General features: G+C 55.2%; 7 protein-coding genes across 7 annotated transcripts; 2 read left to right on the top strand and 5 right to left on the bottom strand.

Moving 5' to 3' along the window:
• Positions 1–285: 285 nt before the first annotated feature.
• Positions 286–1,209, bottom strand: GCG54_00011415 (uncharacterized protein; the record flags this gene model as incomplete). The annotated part of the gene is made up of 1 exon (XM_045411320.1): positions 286–1,209. One exon carries the CDS (start codon positions 1,207–1,209, stop codon positions 286–288), a length of 924 nt encoding a protein of 307 aa, XP_045268378.1.
• A 3,004-nt stretch (positions 1,210–4,213) lies between these two features.
• On the top strand, positions 4,214–4,855 carry GCG54_00011414 (uncharacterized protein; the record flags this gene model as incomplete). Its single annotated transcript, XM_045411319.1, has 1 exon — positions 4,214–4,855. One exon carries the CDS (start codon positions 4,214–4,216, stop codon positions 4,853–4,855), a length of 642 nt encoding a protein of 213 aa, XP_045268377.1.
• Positions 4,856–5,004: 149 nt separating this feature from the next.
• Positions 5,005–5,730, bottom strand: GCG54_00011413 (uncharacterized protein; the record flags this gene model as incomplete). The annotated part of the gene is made up of 1 exon (XM_045411318.1): positions 5,005–5,730. The coding sequence occupies one exon, from the start codon at positions 5,728–5,730 to the stop codon at positions 5,005–5,007; it is 726 nt and encodes a 241-aa protein (XP_045268376.1).
• Positions 5,731–6,203: 473 nt separating this feature from the next.
• GCG54_00011412 (uncharacterized protein) lies at positions 6,204–6,536 on the top strand (the record flags this gene model as incomplete). Its single annotated transcript, XM_045411317.1, has 1 exon — positions 6,204–6,536. One exon carries the CDS (start codon positions 6,204–6,206, stop codon positions 6,534–6,536), a length of 333 nt encoding a protein of 110 aa, XP_045268375.1.
• A 910-nt stretch (positions 6,537–7,446) lies between these two features.
• Positions 7,447–8,229, bottom strand: GCG54_00011411 (uncharacterized protein; the record flags this gene model as incomplete). The annotated part of the gene is made up of 1 exon (XM_045411316.1): positions 7,447–8,229. One exon carries the CDS (start codon positions 8,227–8,229, stop codon positions 7,447–7,449), a length of 783 nt encoding a protein of 260 aa, XP_045268374.1.
• A 789-nt stretch (positions 8,230–9,018) lies between these two features.
• On the bottom strand, positions 9,019–10,100 carry GCG54_00011410 (uncharacterized protein; the record flags this gene model as incomplete). Its single annotated transcript, XM_045411315.1, has 2 exons — positions 9,019–9,970; positions 10,039–10,100. 2 exons carry the CDS (start codon positions 10,098–10,100, stop codon positions 9,019–9,021), a joined length of 1,014 nt encoding a protein of 337 aa, XP_045268373.1.
• A 2,992-nt stretch (positions 10,101–13,092) lies between these two features.
• Positions 13,093–14,671, bottom strand: GCG54_00011409 (putative agmatinase 1; the record flags this gene model as incomplete). The annotated part of the gene is made up of 8 exons (XM_045411314.1): positions 13,093–13,230; positions 13,298–13,413; positions 13,480–13,782; positions 13,834–14,063; positions 14,111–14,194; positions 14,247–14,337; positions 14,389–14,491; positions 14,537–14,671. The coding sequence occupies 8 exons, from the start codon at positions 14,669–14,671 to the stop codon at positions 13,093–13,095; spliced, it is 1,200 nt and encodes a 399-aa protein (XP_045268372.1).
• Positions 14,672–15,282: the final 611 nt, after the last annotated feature.

The raw sequence follows: 15,282 nt of genomic DNA, 5'->3' as shown, positions 1-15,282 counted from the left end.
GGGGTCGCAGCATCGACCCACTTGGGACGAGGTGTTGCGGGCAGTACCGAGACCGGCTCGGCATGCCGCTGCTCCTCGGTGGATGCAATGATGGTTGGAAACGTGCGCTGACTGCCGTGTGCCGGCGTCGCCGCCTGGCCCCCAGGGGCCGAGACGGGAGCGGCAAAGAGAACGGGTCGCGCGACGAAATGAATGTGTGTCCACGTGGGACTTCTTCTTCGGGTTTGTTTCTGATTAAGGTCTTCATGGTGATGTTGTGTCCTCCCCGGGACGGCATCGAGCTTTTCATCGGACGACCATGCCGTGGCGGCGGCTGTTTGAGACGTACTCCTCCTCCTCGTCGGACTCCTCGTCGGAAGAGTCGGAGCACTCGGAGCTGTCGCCGTAGCCGCAGCGGGCGCCGCCACAGTCGATCTTGACGCGGTCGCCCTTGCGGGTGATGCCGTAGCGCTCGCAGGTGCAAGTGCTGACGTCGGAGCCGGGGGTGCTGTAGCCGGACATGGACGAGTTGGGGCTGGAGCTGTCGGAGCGGTAAGAGAGGCTGGAGCCGCTGGACGACACGGGCGAGCTGGAGAAGTCTGTCACGATATCCTCATCGTCGAAGCCGGCGGCGCCGAAGCGGGCGGTGAGCTCCTCGAGATCCTCATCGCGGTAGTCGCCGTTGAGGATGTGCTGAGTGGCGTGGGGCGACGTGGGCTTGGGGGCCTTGATCTGAGAGATGGAGAGGGGTCGGCCCTTGGGGATGTCGCGCGACGAGGAGCGGTTGCGGCTGCTCTTCTTGTCCTTGGAGGAGGAGCGGCGGGAGCTGCGAGAAGAGGAGTGGGAGGAGGAGTGTGATGAAGACTTGGAGGAGGACTTGGAAGACGAGGACGACTTGGAGGACTTGCTGCTGGAGCTGCTTGACTTGCCGGACGAGGGAACGTCGAGAATGTTCAGCTCGCGGCCGGTGGTGGGCTCAACGGTGGAGGTGACGCTAGGGTTGTGGGCGACGTGGTAGCCGTCGATGATGTAGTAGTACCAGTAGCGCTGGCCGGCGGACAGGGTGGAACCGCTGAACTTGAAGGTGCCCTTCCACGAGCCGGACTTGGAGGAAGTCTTGTCCTTGGACAGAGGAAGTTGTCCGACGTAGTTGTCCCAGGAGCCAAGAAGATGGACGGTCTTGACGCCGGAGGAAACGCGAAGAGAGAAAGAGAGTTGAGTGGACGACATTATTGCGATTTGTCAGGAGAAGCTGCGAACAAAGTGTGAGACTGTTGACGAATAATGGTGGTCGATTGAGCAAGAAATTCCAGATTTCCGATTAGGGGTAAAGTTGCACAGCAACTTGGTGGTGGTGATGCAAAAAATTGGTGTTTTTGGAAATAACGGTTATTGGGTATTAGTTGATGCTGCAATTAGGAATAGAGACCAGCTCTAGGGGAACAAAGAACAAAAAACAACGGAAAGGGGGAAAATCAAAGACCTGGAATTATTTGTCGAGTGCTTGCTGAAGAGAAGAGAGAGGAAAGGAAGACGAAAGGGATGGGAGGCTTCCATTATATGCCTTGAGCGGCCGTAGTTGGAGGCCAGGCGAGGCCGCATGAGAGGGCCAACGACACATTGTGTGTGGTGGGTTGGAAAAGCCACTCGAGATGCGGTGCTACATGCGCCGCTCATGGCTGGGGGGCAAGCAAGCAAGCAGTCAGCGTGCCTAGTCCCAAGGTACTACGCAGTAGTGGAGTGTGCAAAGGAAGCATCACTTGATGGACGGCCCAATGAGGAGGATGCTGGGCATGGCAAGGCTTGTGGATGGCCGATGCAGGTAGCCAATATCACACTGATGATGGTGCTCCGCATCGGCGCTCAAGAGATCAGCCGGCCGGGGATCCCCTCGCGCAAGTACGGGAACTGGGAAGTTGGGAGCTAGTGAAGCTCTCTCGAGGTGTGCTGGCAAATAGGAAGCAGGGCGGCCTCAGCAAGCGCACCCTATCCCCATCGCCGTCACCTCTGGCGCGGTTGTTCCCCTCTTTCCCATTCGTACCCTGGGCAGGTAGGCAGAGGTCGTTTTCTGACCAAGTCCATTGTTGCGTTAGTGCTACCACGAGCCGGCCGCTGGGATGGGCCATGTCTGCACGCTGGGCGGTTAAGCATGGTGAAGGAGAGGGGTTTCCTGGACACGGCGGGCCAAAATAGAAGAGATAAGTGGATCTCATCCGGGATTGTGGGTACGAAAGCGCGGTACGTTCCTCCGTCCACCGCGTGGCTCCAAGCCGATTGCCCTTTTGGCTTGATTGGGCGTCTAAATCCCTGCCCTCATTGGCCAATAGATTTGCACGTCGCTCTTCTGTGCCCGGTCGCTCACCTGGTGATGTGCTGCACCTCGCGCCAATCAGCATCTCAACTCTTCAACTGCCCGTATGCAGCTTCGCGGAAGCATCACCACTCTCACAAGCCTTCCAGCCCTCCTCATACTTTTTGCTTCCCAACCGGATTGGCTTGGCTAGCCAAGTGCAAGATGAGGAGAAATGCCCATGACCGAATTCCCGCACGGTATTCGCTCGCTCGCCGTATCGGTCTGTCCGCATCACTGAATGAACTGACATACTGCATCATGCATCGAGTCAACATGCATGCGGTCTGCATGTACATGCGCGGCTTGCTGAGAAGACAAACTTCCTCATTGGAGTGCTGATGGCCTCCGCCAGCCGTCGCCCAGGGAAGAGCCGGAGATCGCGCGAGTAGGAAGAAATGGGACACGGAAAGAGGCGCCAGACGCCATGTTCCTGGTTCCCTGACGAACATGCAGGCTTTTCTGTACGCCGTCGTTCGCAGCATTCTCATCGTGCTTGCCTTTGCATCGCACCATGGAAGACACATGCAATACTCGATCGTCAGTCCAAGTCGATATCCGTCTGCTGTGTCAAAGATGCGGTGGTTAATGGAAGCCAGGCCAAGGAGTGCTCAAAAAAAATCCCCGAATAAGGGGCCTGTGGGAGATCAAACACTACCGAGATCCGGAGCTGGGAGAGGGCGCAGGAATGGGGGCAGAAAAGCCAAAAAGCCATGCGTTCCGCAGCCTGCTCCCCATTTCCTGGGCGGTCTGGCCTGCCTGCCTGCCCTGTCGGCTGCTGTCAACAAGGCCGATCGTAAGGCGACCCGCCAAGGGCAAACTGCCGTCCTCCGCCTTCGGTCGACATCCGCCCCTCTGCGTGACCTTGAGCCACCCACACCTCGGCGATGGAAGGTGAGATACTGCCTGCCGTTCCATTCTTCTTCGGGATGGTCCCAAGGTGCGTCATCCGGCTCCATGCATGCGACGGTCTCTAGCTTCGGCGGGTATGTGAGGCCCATCACACGGAAGGAGCTCTGCCTGGCTGGAGAGAGGATGGACGACGCCGCGTTGATATCCCCTCATGGCATCTCATGGCATGCATCTTGGATCGAGGATCCAGTTCGCAGCATGCAGAAAGTCTGGACCGCCAAAAGCAGCTCATCGTGATCGCAGTCCAGTTACATCGGAAGGATCCTGTGGCCGGACGACGATATCCATGCGCCCGAGGCGACGTGAGATATCAAGAAAAAAATGCTGGGTGATGCCGGCGGATGTCTCACAAAGACTGCAGGCTCGAAGCGGTCTGACCTCAGTATGGCGAGGTTCCGGTCTGCTGACGAGCTGAATGTCCGCGAGTAACGTCGACGTTGCAGGCCTCACACGAGGTGATCTTGCGGTACCTCGACCAAGCATCTTGGCCGTCCAAGATCCATGCCGTTGTGGTGAGGTTGGTGTGGCATCTCGTAGGTGACGGGAGTACCTGGCGGGAATCAGCGGGATCGCCCGTGAGAGGCCAATGGATCCACCTACAGAAAGCTTACGTCACGTGACTGCGCACATGTTGCCGTTCCAATGTCGCGAATTTCGTCCGTTGTTGAGACGCGTTCTGCCCGCGTTTGCTCCGGTTATCTCCTGCTTCTATCGCCGGCCTGACTCAGTCACTTCAAGGCAGCAGCTCTCGGAATCAAACTAACAGCTTCGAACAGCCTCAAGTCTGTTGTGGTCCGCCGCCGGAAGCATCTGATTACCAATCTACCTGTGAGAAGTCTTGCAGGTATCTTCAATAAAGGCACAGCTGTCTCGGTCTCGGGAGACCTCGAGGCTTTCGTCAAGTGCGATCCCCGGAAGATTATCTCAAGGAAATTTCGGCTGCCTGACTGCCATTGGCAGCAAGTCTTCATCATGGCTTCCAACTCAACTACAAACGAAGAGCTCATTGCTAAGGTTACGGCATACGTCGAGGCCTACATGGCAAAGTACGATGCTTCCCACGACTTCAACCACATCAAGCGCGTCCTCTCGCTGGCCCACCGCATATATGACCAGTCCCCTGCCAGCCCAACACTAGACAAGCATACCATCACACTCGCGGCCCTCCTCCATGACGTCGGCGACCGCAAGTACCTGAAGCCCGGCGAAGACGCATCGACCCTTGTTTCTACAGTCCTCCAGTCTCTCGGTGCTGACGAAAACCTTGCCGTCCGCGTACAGACCATTTGTCTCGGGGTCAGTTACTCCAGTGAGGTCAAGGATCCGGCCCGCGTCCGCAGCCTGATCGCCGACTACCCAGAGCTCGCGGTCGTGCAAGACGCCGACCGTTTGGATGCCATCGGCGCCGTGGGCGTCGGCCGATGCTTTACGTTCGGTGGTGCCAAGGGCGCTCGGAGCATGGACGACAGCATCCTGCACTTTGAGGAGAAGCTGGTGAAGCTGGAGGGCATGATGAAGACGGAGATCGGCAAGGAAATGGCGAGAGAGCGTACGAAGCGAATCTTGACCTTCATGGAGTGGTGGCAGGATGAGGCCGGGCCAATCAGCGCATGAGTCAACGAGTCTTTCTTTGAAGGTGTTCATTTTCGATTCAACTCGATACCCAATTTTGTTTGTATTGTCAAGGTCCGTGTCTCAACTAGGACTGCTTCTTAAACATGCTCAAAACGAACCCGTTTACGATCTATACCATTCCTACCCGCTCAGCTTTGTTGCTCAACTGCCTGCGGTTTGTCTCGAGCTGCAACAAGTCGAGCCTTTCTCAGTCGTCTCTGCGCACGCCTGTACCTCCACGCCCAGTCAAACAGCCCCAGCAGTGGAAGGACAAAAACGTCGACCGTCCTGACCGACGTCCGCAGCTTGAAGTCGTCCTGCACGCGAGGTCGGTCGAACGACGAGCACAGCGTGTTGACCAAGTACAGGCAGACCTCCCTCAGCAACTCTCGGCCCTCAAAGTTGAACAAGAACGCAAACCCGCTTCCGTCCTCCCACGGAACCTCCGCATTCCTCACCCGCTTCGAGTACAGCTCGCCGAAGCTGTCGTCCCGCGCCAGCATGAAGGCAGTCACCGCTGCCCGGCGCAGCAGTCGTGGATTCGGGCCCTCGAATGTGAGGAGCGTCGCGACGAGGCCGGCCCAGGGCAGGCGGTCGCGCAGGCCGAAGTAGTACAGGAAGGAGGTGTACATATAAGCGCCGCAGCAGACGCCGACGCAGGTCGTGAGGTCGAATTCGCGAGTAATGAGGAAGAGGAGACCCATAAGGGGGTAGGTCGCGACGAAGAGGCGGAAGTGGTTCGTGAGGGTGATCCACACCTCCCAAATGATCGCTGCAAGGACCTCCCAGACGATGGCGCCAAGGTCTCCGATGCCTAGCAGTATCATGACGTAAACGCGGGTCCCAGAGACGGCAGGCTGTCGGACGACTGCCATGGCTCTCCCGTTGATTCTGGGCGAGGGAACGGTTCGGATTGAGTTATTCAGGGTGGATTTGAGGTTCGTTTGATGACGGAAGCGTCCGGAGCATCGTGGTTGTCCAGGTATAGGGAAAAGAGGTGAAGCGTGGTAAACGCGCCTTATCTATCCAGGTTGTTGGGAACAATAAAGTTAGGGCATAGTTGGCGCATTCCCAAGGGGTGAGCAGGCGCGATCCAAAGTGGTGTCTCACCTTCTCTCCCTTAGCTTCTCACGAACCCCCCACGTAGCGCGCGCCATGGAACGCCACAACGGTGCCCCAATCTCCGGAAATAAGGATTCGAAGCACATTTTCTTCGACCTTATGAGGAAACCTTGTGAGCAAGCCGATCTGAACATAAAGCTGCCTTGCGACATGCAACGTCGGCGGTCGTCCTTCACGCACAGATACAAACAAACCGTTGGGATTCCCGGACCCTGAAGCTGTCGCCATGGAGAAGCTACCGACCGAGCTTCTAGAGAAGATACTTCTGCCAGAGAACTTTGAATGGCCCGCCGATTTCGACGAGACGACCGCATTGATCGATGACCTTTTCGACGTCAACTTCTTCAACACTTGGAGGCGGTCATGGGTGTATCTTCGTGTCTGCCGCAGCTTCAACGAGGTGCTGAAGCCCATTCTCTCTGCCAAGTTTAAAAGACAGGATGTCGCGCTTTTAATGCTGCTTAACGATTCACCACATCGGCGGCTGCAGGTACTTCATCCGCCACGGGACGAACGCGAGACTTCAGACTTCAAATATTTCCTCAAATGTTGGGATTGAAGGAGAGCCAGCTTGATCCACAGCATACACCAGACTCTCCACGAGCCCAAGGCCGTCTGGCCGAGTTCGCACGGATTCCCGAATCTGGAGATGAGCCTCGGCGAGGCGGAAAGCCTCATATTCCTTCCCTGGGAAGAGAGATGTCGAAGTCGTCCGCAGAAAGCAGCATATAGCGCATGTGCATTGAAATATACACTGAGCCTCAAAGAGATTGTGTTATCGAGGCCACATGAAGAAGGATATTTCCATTACATTAGAAGGCTGGGCCAGTTGAAGTGGTATGAAAAGGAAATGATACAGGCGGCACAACATAGTTGTGAGCACTGAATGATTCAAGCTGATTTGAGAGCCTTTGTTCTGACGAGTTGGGCCTAGAAACCCCACGATGTAGAAAACTTGATCTGTCACTCGAAAGAGCTTTATTATCTGAGGGCGAAGTGACATTATCTCTATCTAATAGTATGCGGCTTAATTGTTCCAACTATTTTTATAACTATTGCAATCGTTCTTGCCGTTGTCGTTACTGTTGTCTACATCGTCCATATTATGGCTGCGGAATACCCTCTAAAAAGGTCCTACGTTACGTGATATCTCCTGCGAAATGCGCTTGGTAGACAGAACGAATGACGAGACAAGCCAACTCAAAGGAGCTTTTCAACCAACCGTCGTCGTCGTCATGTATTACACATTCGATATATGTCTGGAGTAATCTTCCTGTTTTCAACCTTTTAGAAATCTCCTATTGAAAGTCACCCTCTTCTGTATATTTAATGACAAGAAGGAAGGACGGTGGTAGTAGAAAAAAAGATAGGGGTAGCAATGAGAATAACGACGATAGACGACGATGACGACGACGACGACGATAGACGACCAAAACGACAACGACAGCTCGTCTACTATTTATTGGCCTTCAATGCCTCCCACCACCTCGACTGAACCGTAACTTGATGAAATCGTCGACCAATCTCGAAGGGTCGGCCACGGTCATGTGCAAGCATTCCAGGGTCTGCATCTGAGCCTCCTGCATCTTCCTATACGTATCGCAGCCCACGGGATCTTCACCGCGCCACCAATGCATACACAGACCGGTCGGGCCGCCGAGCCTCAGGAGGTCTTCCCTATATAGCCAGCACCAGTCGTCAAAAGCGCACAATACCAGCTTCTCAGCGCGGTCATTGTTCATCGCCAATATTAGGCGGTCATCGCGAGTGACCACACGGTTCGGGTTTCTGAGGGCCACGTACATGTTCCAGAGGAAACTGGTCCTCTGCTTTTCCCCCAGAGTCCAATGCTCCAATATCTGGTTGAGGGGCTGCAGCGGGTGGTAGCAGCCCTCGATGACCCCCATCCAACCGAGCTCGTGCTGGGGGCCGTCGACGATAATCGTGGCGGCCAGTATGCTGAGGGCCTCCTGACGGAAGGCATGGCTTAGCAAGGGAAAGAGGAAGTCGTTGAAGCGGCGGCAGACGGTGCGCAGCTTCCAGAACTTCCTCCATCTCAAGAAGAACTCGGGGTCGTGGTTGGCCACGTCAGGCGCCCTGTCGTGAAATACGTGAGAGACGGATTGATAGGTGACACCTGGCAGCAAAATCGACCACAGTAGTTCTTGGGGGAGTTTCAATATCCACGCGGGTCGTGGTGTGGTTGATACCACCTTGCTGCTTGGAAATTTGAGATGTGCGGTTGGTACCATTTTGCTGCTTGGAGGTTTGAGATATGCGGTTGGGTTGAGGTATGTGGTTAGTACCATCCTGCTCCTTGGAGGTTTGAGATATGCGGTTGGTTCGAGATATGCGGTTGGTTTGCAGAAGCCAAGGTAATCGAGAATGTGAAACATGCTGCCTGATGAGACTTGCCGTCTTGTTGTCGAAATGGATAAGACTCATCGACCTAGAAAGGAGGTTGCAAAGGTTTGCGAAAAGTTGTTACTATCTCCATCAAGGTCGCCCAGGCAGGCACCTGCAAGTGTACCCTAATTCTTCTCATACTGCAAGCCTACATTTACTAACCCTCTTTCGTCACTATTATTGTTATTATTATTATTACTGTCGTTTCTGTCATCGTCATCCTGTATCGTCGTGTTATCATCGTCTATCGTCGTCGTCGTCGTCTATCGTCGTCGTGTCCATTGTCGTTATGGTTTTCTCTACAGCCATCGTCCTTATTAGGTGTATTACGATTCACGTTGCAGAGGACACTGTGCAGCTAGCAAAACTCTTGTACAAAGGCGAGGTTACCTTCGTTTGTACTGTCCTCACTTACACACGACAGCAATAGCGGTAATGACTTTTTCAGCAGTGCATCAGGTGACACCACGACTACAACACGATCTGCATTAAATACAACTCCATACGCCTGGTGGACAGCTCTGGTTCCCACCATATTCTACGATGCCGATGATTAAAACAAGATTGTGTGTATAAATGGCTTGAAATTCCAATTATTTGACAATTCCTCCGTGCGGGATATCAAGAGAGTGAGTTTACAGGAAAAGAGCAACAACAACGCCAACAACTGCAAGATGACCAACGGTGTTCTGCGCAGCACCAGCTGTTGGCACAGAAGAAGGACCCGTACTGGAAGGAGAACCCGGAGTGCCTGTGGGACCGCTTGGGGTTCGAGTTGCAGAAGAAGAAGGGGTAGTGGACTGGCCGGGTTGACCAGACTGACCAGGTTGGGTAGATTGGCCAGGTTGACCGGGTTGACCGGGCTGACCGGGCTGACCCGGCTGGCCAGGTTGGCCCGGAGTACCAGGTGCGCCGGGGTTGCTGGTAGGAGCTCCGGGAGCACCACTGCCGCCCGGGGTCGTTGTTGGGGCAGTACCGTTACCACGCGGGACAGTTGTCGGAATAGTGCCATTGCCGCGAGACATCGAGGGGGCAATGCCATTACCACGAGAAGTCGTCGGAGCAGTGCCGTTACCGCGACCGCCCCCACCACCACCGCTGCCACCACCGCTACCGCCACCTCCGCCGCCAGTACCAGGGCCTGTCGGTTCGGGCATGGGAAATGTGAATCCAAACGTCGAAGAGCTCCTCGTCATCATGGAACCGCCGCCACCGCGTCCACCGCCAGCACCGGTACCGTTACCACCGGGAGCCATTGTCCCGGTAGGTCTCCCGACGGGGTATGTCTGAGAGCCCGTGACGGCGGAGTACGGAGTGCACACGCTGGGCGGGAGGAGGAAGGGCTGAGGGCTGGCATAGACGACGCAGTTCTTCTCGCAAGCGGCATCGCCGGCGTCGGCGTTGCTCATCCAGCACTGCGCGGGCTGGACGCCGCGGGGGTACTCCCCGGCGAGGTTGTTTGTGCAGCGGCCCGGCTGTCCCTTGCCTTGGGCGTTGCAGCGGATAATGATGTCTGTGCCGAAGGAGTCGCCGGCGCACCATTGGGAGTTGGCGCGCGAGCAGGTGTATACGCCTGTTGTTTGGTTGCTGTACGTTGCGTGTTAGTGGCGTGGAGGGAGGGACGTTGAGTGATGGAAGGGAGGGAGGGGACTGACTATGTGTAATCGGCTGATGCCAGGGCCGACATGGCCAACAATATGGAGGCGTGTGTCTTCATCTTTTGTGGTTTGCAGTGTATGTTCTGCTTGCTTCCTTGGTGTTGAAATATTTATGAACCAAGACGACTGGATAGTGTAAGTGAGAGGGCAGATAGTGTATATATAAAGCAAAGCACACAAAAACGAGTGATGTGATGCTTATGCTATAATATGATGCAACTGACGATGAGTGAAGATGGGATGGTCAAAACATTCGGCAAGTAAGGGTGGGTGTTGCAAGCAAGGGCATCCATATATAAATGGTGAAAGATGGTGTGAGCTTGTTAGCCGCGACGGCGGCGAGAGAAGAAACGTCGAAAGCCATCTTCGGGCGCGCGTGGGATGGAGAGGCTGGGATGGGCGAGCTAACGCAAGCAAGCAACGCAAGCAAGTAAGGCAACCCTTTCCACCCATCCACGCAAAAGCTGGACTCGCGCGGAGAGAGAGACAAGAAACGTTGAGACACGAGAAAGGGACAGGTTGACGGTACTGGCGCAGCCGGGCTGGGCTGAGGCTGGTAGCGGCGCACGCGGGTTTCCCGATGAGACGAAATCGGGGCGCTCCTCGGTCTATTGGGCGGACTTTGCATCTGACAGATACGGCTGCCCTTCGCATTTCTCGGCCAATCTTTCCTTTCTTCCTTTTCTCATAGCTTTCGTTCAAGTATCATTTTTTGTGTGATCTTAGCCTGGAGCCGTACCTGGCTGACTAGAATGTGTCCGAGAGCGTTTGTGTAGGTTTCGCGCCGGTCTACCTCGCCTGGGTGCGATATGCGGGAAACGATGGTGTGAGATGTTTCTGCAACCAGGATCTCGGCAGAAGTCTCCGATGGACCGGGACAAGGTATTTTTGGCGTTTGGGAGGGTCAGTGAATGCCAGTGGCAGGCAAGGGAAGCCCACATCGCAATGTCTCGCCCTCAGGAAGACGAGAGGAGAGACGGGGAGGATGACCGTGTCGCTGACATCACGAAACGGAATTCCAACCTCTTGTGGCTACGCATTCTGCAGAAACTGCCAGAATGTTGTTTCCGGCCCGTCGCATCTTCGAGATGCCTTCACATCTACTCCAGATTGACCCGTTAGTAGGTTGCAGTTCCTTAGAGGTGTTGTCAGTTCCATGAGGCGAGGAGCAGATTTCCACCTGTGGAACTCTACGCCAGGACACTGGAGAGGTCGAACAACTCCGGGAAGAGCCATCTTTGATTGGATTTGCAACCGTACGCCATCTTCAAGTCCTCGCAGACAATGACTCTGCCGACGGGCAATTTCCAACACCGGGCACCCGCTACCGAGTGAGACAAGCCGATACAATGCAAACCTGCAGGTGGCCGGGGCAAAAACGCTCTCTCTCCAGCCCGGAAACAAACAACCCTCACTTCCATGAGAAATCGCGGCGACAACACGTGCAGGCCTTCAAGCCACCCTCCGTCGCAGAATCTTCATCATACATGGGTCATCAGCGCAAGGAATGACTCTCGACCAAGTCCGTTATCCGCTCCGAGTCGCCAAGGTGGGATGATGGGACGGAGCAGTCGCGGATGATCCGGAATTCGGAGCTGGGGCGCAAACATGGTCTGCGAAATAAACGTGCGTCATTGCCACGGAGAAGCCAGCGTGACCGGATCTGAGATTCCACTCGCCATGACAGATGCTAAGCTTCTTGCCCCGTGAACTCTGCTGTTGTAGCTGCCCAGCTGTGGCACGACACTGCGCAGTGTGTAGCTGAGATCGCGAGATTGTCGAATGAGAACGAGTAGACGGTTTGACAGCTGCTTAACCTACGGCGATGACGGACGCTCGGTAGCTAGCGAAGGCACCGCCTCGTGGCCCGCGGTGCCGATTAAGCTTGAGGCTTGACACTTGTGGCGAGACCCGAAGGAAACCAACGTTTTTGACCGTATCCTTTCAGCTGGACAAGCCTCGATGGCGTTGAGTGAAAGCACGGCACAATGCTATTCTTATCCTTGACTCACGTACACGATCTGCTGGCTGCGGCCGTGATTTCTGTCGTAACCAACGCCGTTGACGATACTATCGAAATCATGCAACTTGCATGTCCGCCGTTCGCGTATCTCAAAAGAGTCACCTAAAGAAAAGGCATGCCTGGGCAGTCGGCCTCCACCGGCGCACCCAGCGCACCCAGCGCGCTGGAATGTTCCCCCCTGCCCTTAACCAGCCTAACCCTGTAACGAAAATAGAAAACCACCCAAGAGGCCCTGTCCGATTCGTCCCCGCCGCTACCGAAAACACACAGGCGCCTTTGGGTCCCGTCCGTGCTGCCCCCCCTCCCCCCCACTAACTCTAACAGAGACCTCCGTCGGTCTCCCTCGGCCCCCAAATCGCGATGCGAGCTCCGATGCGCTGCACATTCCAGACGCGGGTTGGGTTTTTGGCAGCTGAGGGAGATGGCGAGCGCGACGGGGTGGGAGGGCAGTCCTGACTTCTCTTGCTCTCAGCTGACCCGCCTCGGCTATGGGTGTGTAACGTGTGAAGGAGAATGGGCGACGTTGGGGGTGATGTCATTGCTGCCCCCCTACGAGCGACATGTTGAATGTTAGCTTACACGACGAAGCAATCTTTTCCAAGGTTGTAAAATAGTTGCTCAATCAGGCGTGATGCTCTTCCTCGGAGGTCTTGAGGTATAATTTTCTATATGAGACTAACCATATTTAGTGTATTGTAGCAATTCTTCATGTTCTTCATCTTTGTTTTCTCTCTTCCAGCTCATGGTTGTCTGTGTCGCCGTCGTTGTCTTTTCTACGATTGTCGTTTCGCCGTCTCAACAGTAATATGACTTGATCATTCTTCGACGTGCTTTATTTCTTCTCTCATAGACTCGTGATAAACATAGCAACAGCCCACCGACCGCGACACCAATCACCAACTTTTCCTCTCACCACCACCCACTAACCAACGCCTGTTGTAGAAACTTCATCACTAGGCTGCCAAGAATCATATCTGACCACAGAAGTATCCTTGACACCCTAGATCCCCATGATGCACATTATGTGATTACAACTCCTCCGAAGCAGACTCGGTCTCGTTAACCATGGCGCTGAGGGGTCCGCGCTTGACCATGATGCTCATGATCTCGTACAGAGCGTCGGCCGCGGCCATGGTGGTGTGCTCGGCGTTGGTGTCGTACGCAGGCTGTGCGAGTCGGCATGTTAGTCTCGGTTTCCGCAACAACCATTCCAATCGTACGGGGAAAACTTACAGCGACCTCGACGATATCCGCAGCAATCAGATTGAGGCTTTCAAGTCCACGCAGAATAGTGCGAAGCTCACGAGTAGACCAACCGCCAGTTTCAGGGGTACCAGTAGCAGGGGCGACTGCACAACGCCAGTTAGCATGCCTTTTTCTTCTTCCAACAAAACACGAAGCACTTGCCCACTTACAGGCGGGGTCGAGGGTGTCAATGTCCAGAGACAGGTAGACGGGGTTCTTGGTGCCGACGCGGTCGATGATTCTCTTGATGATGCCGTCGGTGCCGATGGTGTCGATCTCGCGGGCCTCGACGATCTCGAAGCCGCAGTACCCGTCGTTCTCGTAGTCGCTGGGGCCGCTAAGCGTGGTGCGGATACCGGCGTGGATGTTGGAGTCGTTGCGGAGGAGGCCTTCCTGGGAGGCGTGGTAGAAGTAGGTGCCGTGGTTGATGCTGGCGACCTCGGAAGGCGAGCCGCCGAAGACCTTCGGGCGCCCTGACTCTGGTTAGCACCCGAAAAGCGATTCATCTGCTGAAGGATACTCACAGGTGTCGAGATGGCTGTCGAAGTGTATGACGGACACGGGGCCGTAGGCACGGTTGATGGAGCGTAGCAGGGGGAGGGTGATGGTGTGGTCACCGCCGAGGGTGATGACACGGGGCAGAGTCCGCGAGTTCTTGGCCGGGCCCTTCTTCGCCGCATCCGTGGCAGGCTTGCGGGTGAGGATGTTGAAGTGGCCCTCCTCGATCTGGTGAAGAGCCCAGGTGTTGTCATAGCTATTATGATGTAAGTACAAGCAAGGAGAATGCCAGAAAAGACATACCTGGTCACGGGAATGTCGCCGCAGTCGAGGACGGTAGCCCAGCTGTTGAAAGGGTTCGTGTCCAAGGGGACGTTGTATCCTCCGCTTGAAGAGAGTCAGTGATGGTGTTGTGATGATGCGCTCATATGGATCTTACTAGAGGTTCAGGCGACGAGAGCCCTGACGGATACCGGAAGGTCCGAAACGAGCACCGGGGCGGTAGGAGGTACCAGTGTCAAAGGGAGCACCTTTACAAAGTTAGCGTAGCTCGAGTAGACGGCACTGAAAGGTCTTCTTACCAATGAAAGCAATATCGTACTGGACGTTGTTCTGCGCCAGACACGGCTGGTAAGGCAAACGACCAAAGGTGGAAATGCCCGAGAACACAGAGTCGGCCTGGGGCTGTCAGTGACATGATGTAGAAGCACTTGCTTAAGCTCTGCGCACCTGAGTACCGCCATCACCCGGCAGAGTGTTGTACCAGAGAGACTGGTGAGGTCCAGACATGGACTTCTGGTCATGGTCTCCGTGACCGTAGACGGTTGCCGTGAGGGCAAGAGCGAGAAGACTCCGGGAAATCATGTTGCTGACGGTCGATTGGAGCGAATCTTTGTCAATGGCTACAGTAAATCATACAGAATTTCGTGCGGGCGAAGACTGAGCTTTTAAAACAGAACTCTCGGGTAGCTGCAAGGTCCGAGAGATTCTAGAAAAGATTGGCCGTCGAGCTCGACAGCTCTTCTCCACGCATGGAGGCCCAGTGCAGCATTACGCAGGGACTGGGACCAGCTCCCAGGCTTATCGTCTACGGATTGGCCACACCGACAGAAGATCCCTGGGACGGGACTGGTCAATGGACATCTTCAGATGCATCTCCATGCAAACATATTGACGTGTTCATGTTAGGTAAAGGCGAACCCATGGAAGAGATGCCGGGCCAGATGCGGGGCAGAGATAAAGCTCCCTCCTCCATGAGGGTCATGATGCTTGCAAGATCAGCGCAGATGCTTGGTTCAAGCTTTCCATTGGGTTTGCAAAGTCAATTCTGCACTCCGGACGGAGACCCCAGGCCAAACACTCGCTTGAGCTCATGGCAGGGTTGTGCCGACCAAGGAGGGCCGGCGGCGAGGTTCTAGCTTGAGAGGATAGAGGACGTCCCGAAGGTCTGTGAACGATCTCTACGCTCTGAATGG

This window comes from Colletotrichum gloeosporioides (assembly GCF_011800055.1).
Source record: "Colletotrichum gloeosporioides strain Lc1 chromosome Unknown consensus_17, whole genome shotgun sequence".
NCBI lineage: Eukaryota > Fungi > Ascomycota > Sordariomycetes > Glomerellales > Glomerellaceae > Colletotrichum > Colletotrichum gloeosporioides.
Note: the sequence above shows the minus strand (reverse complement) of the source record. Positions and strands in the feature narration are given on the sequence as shown.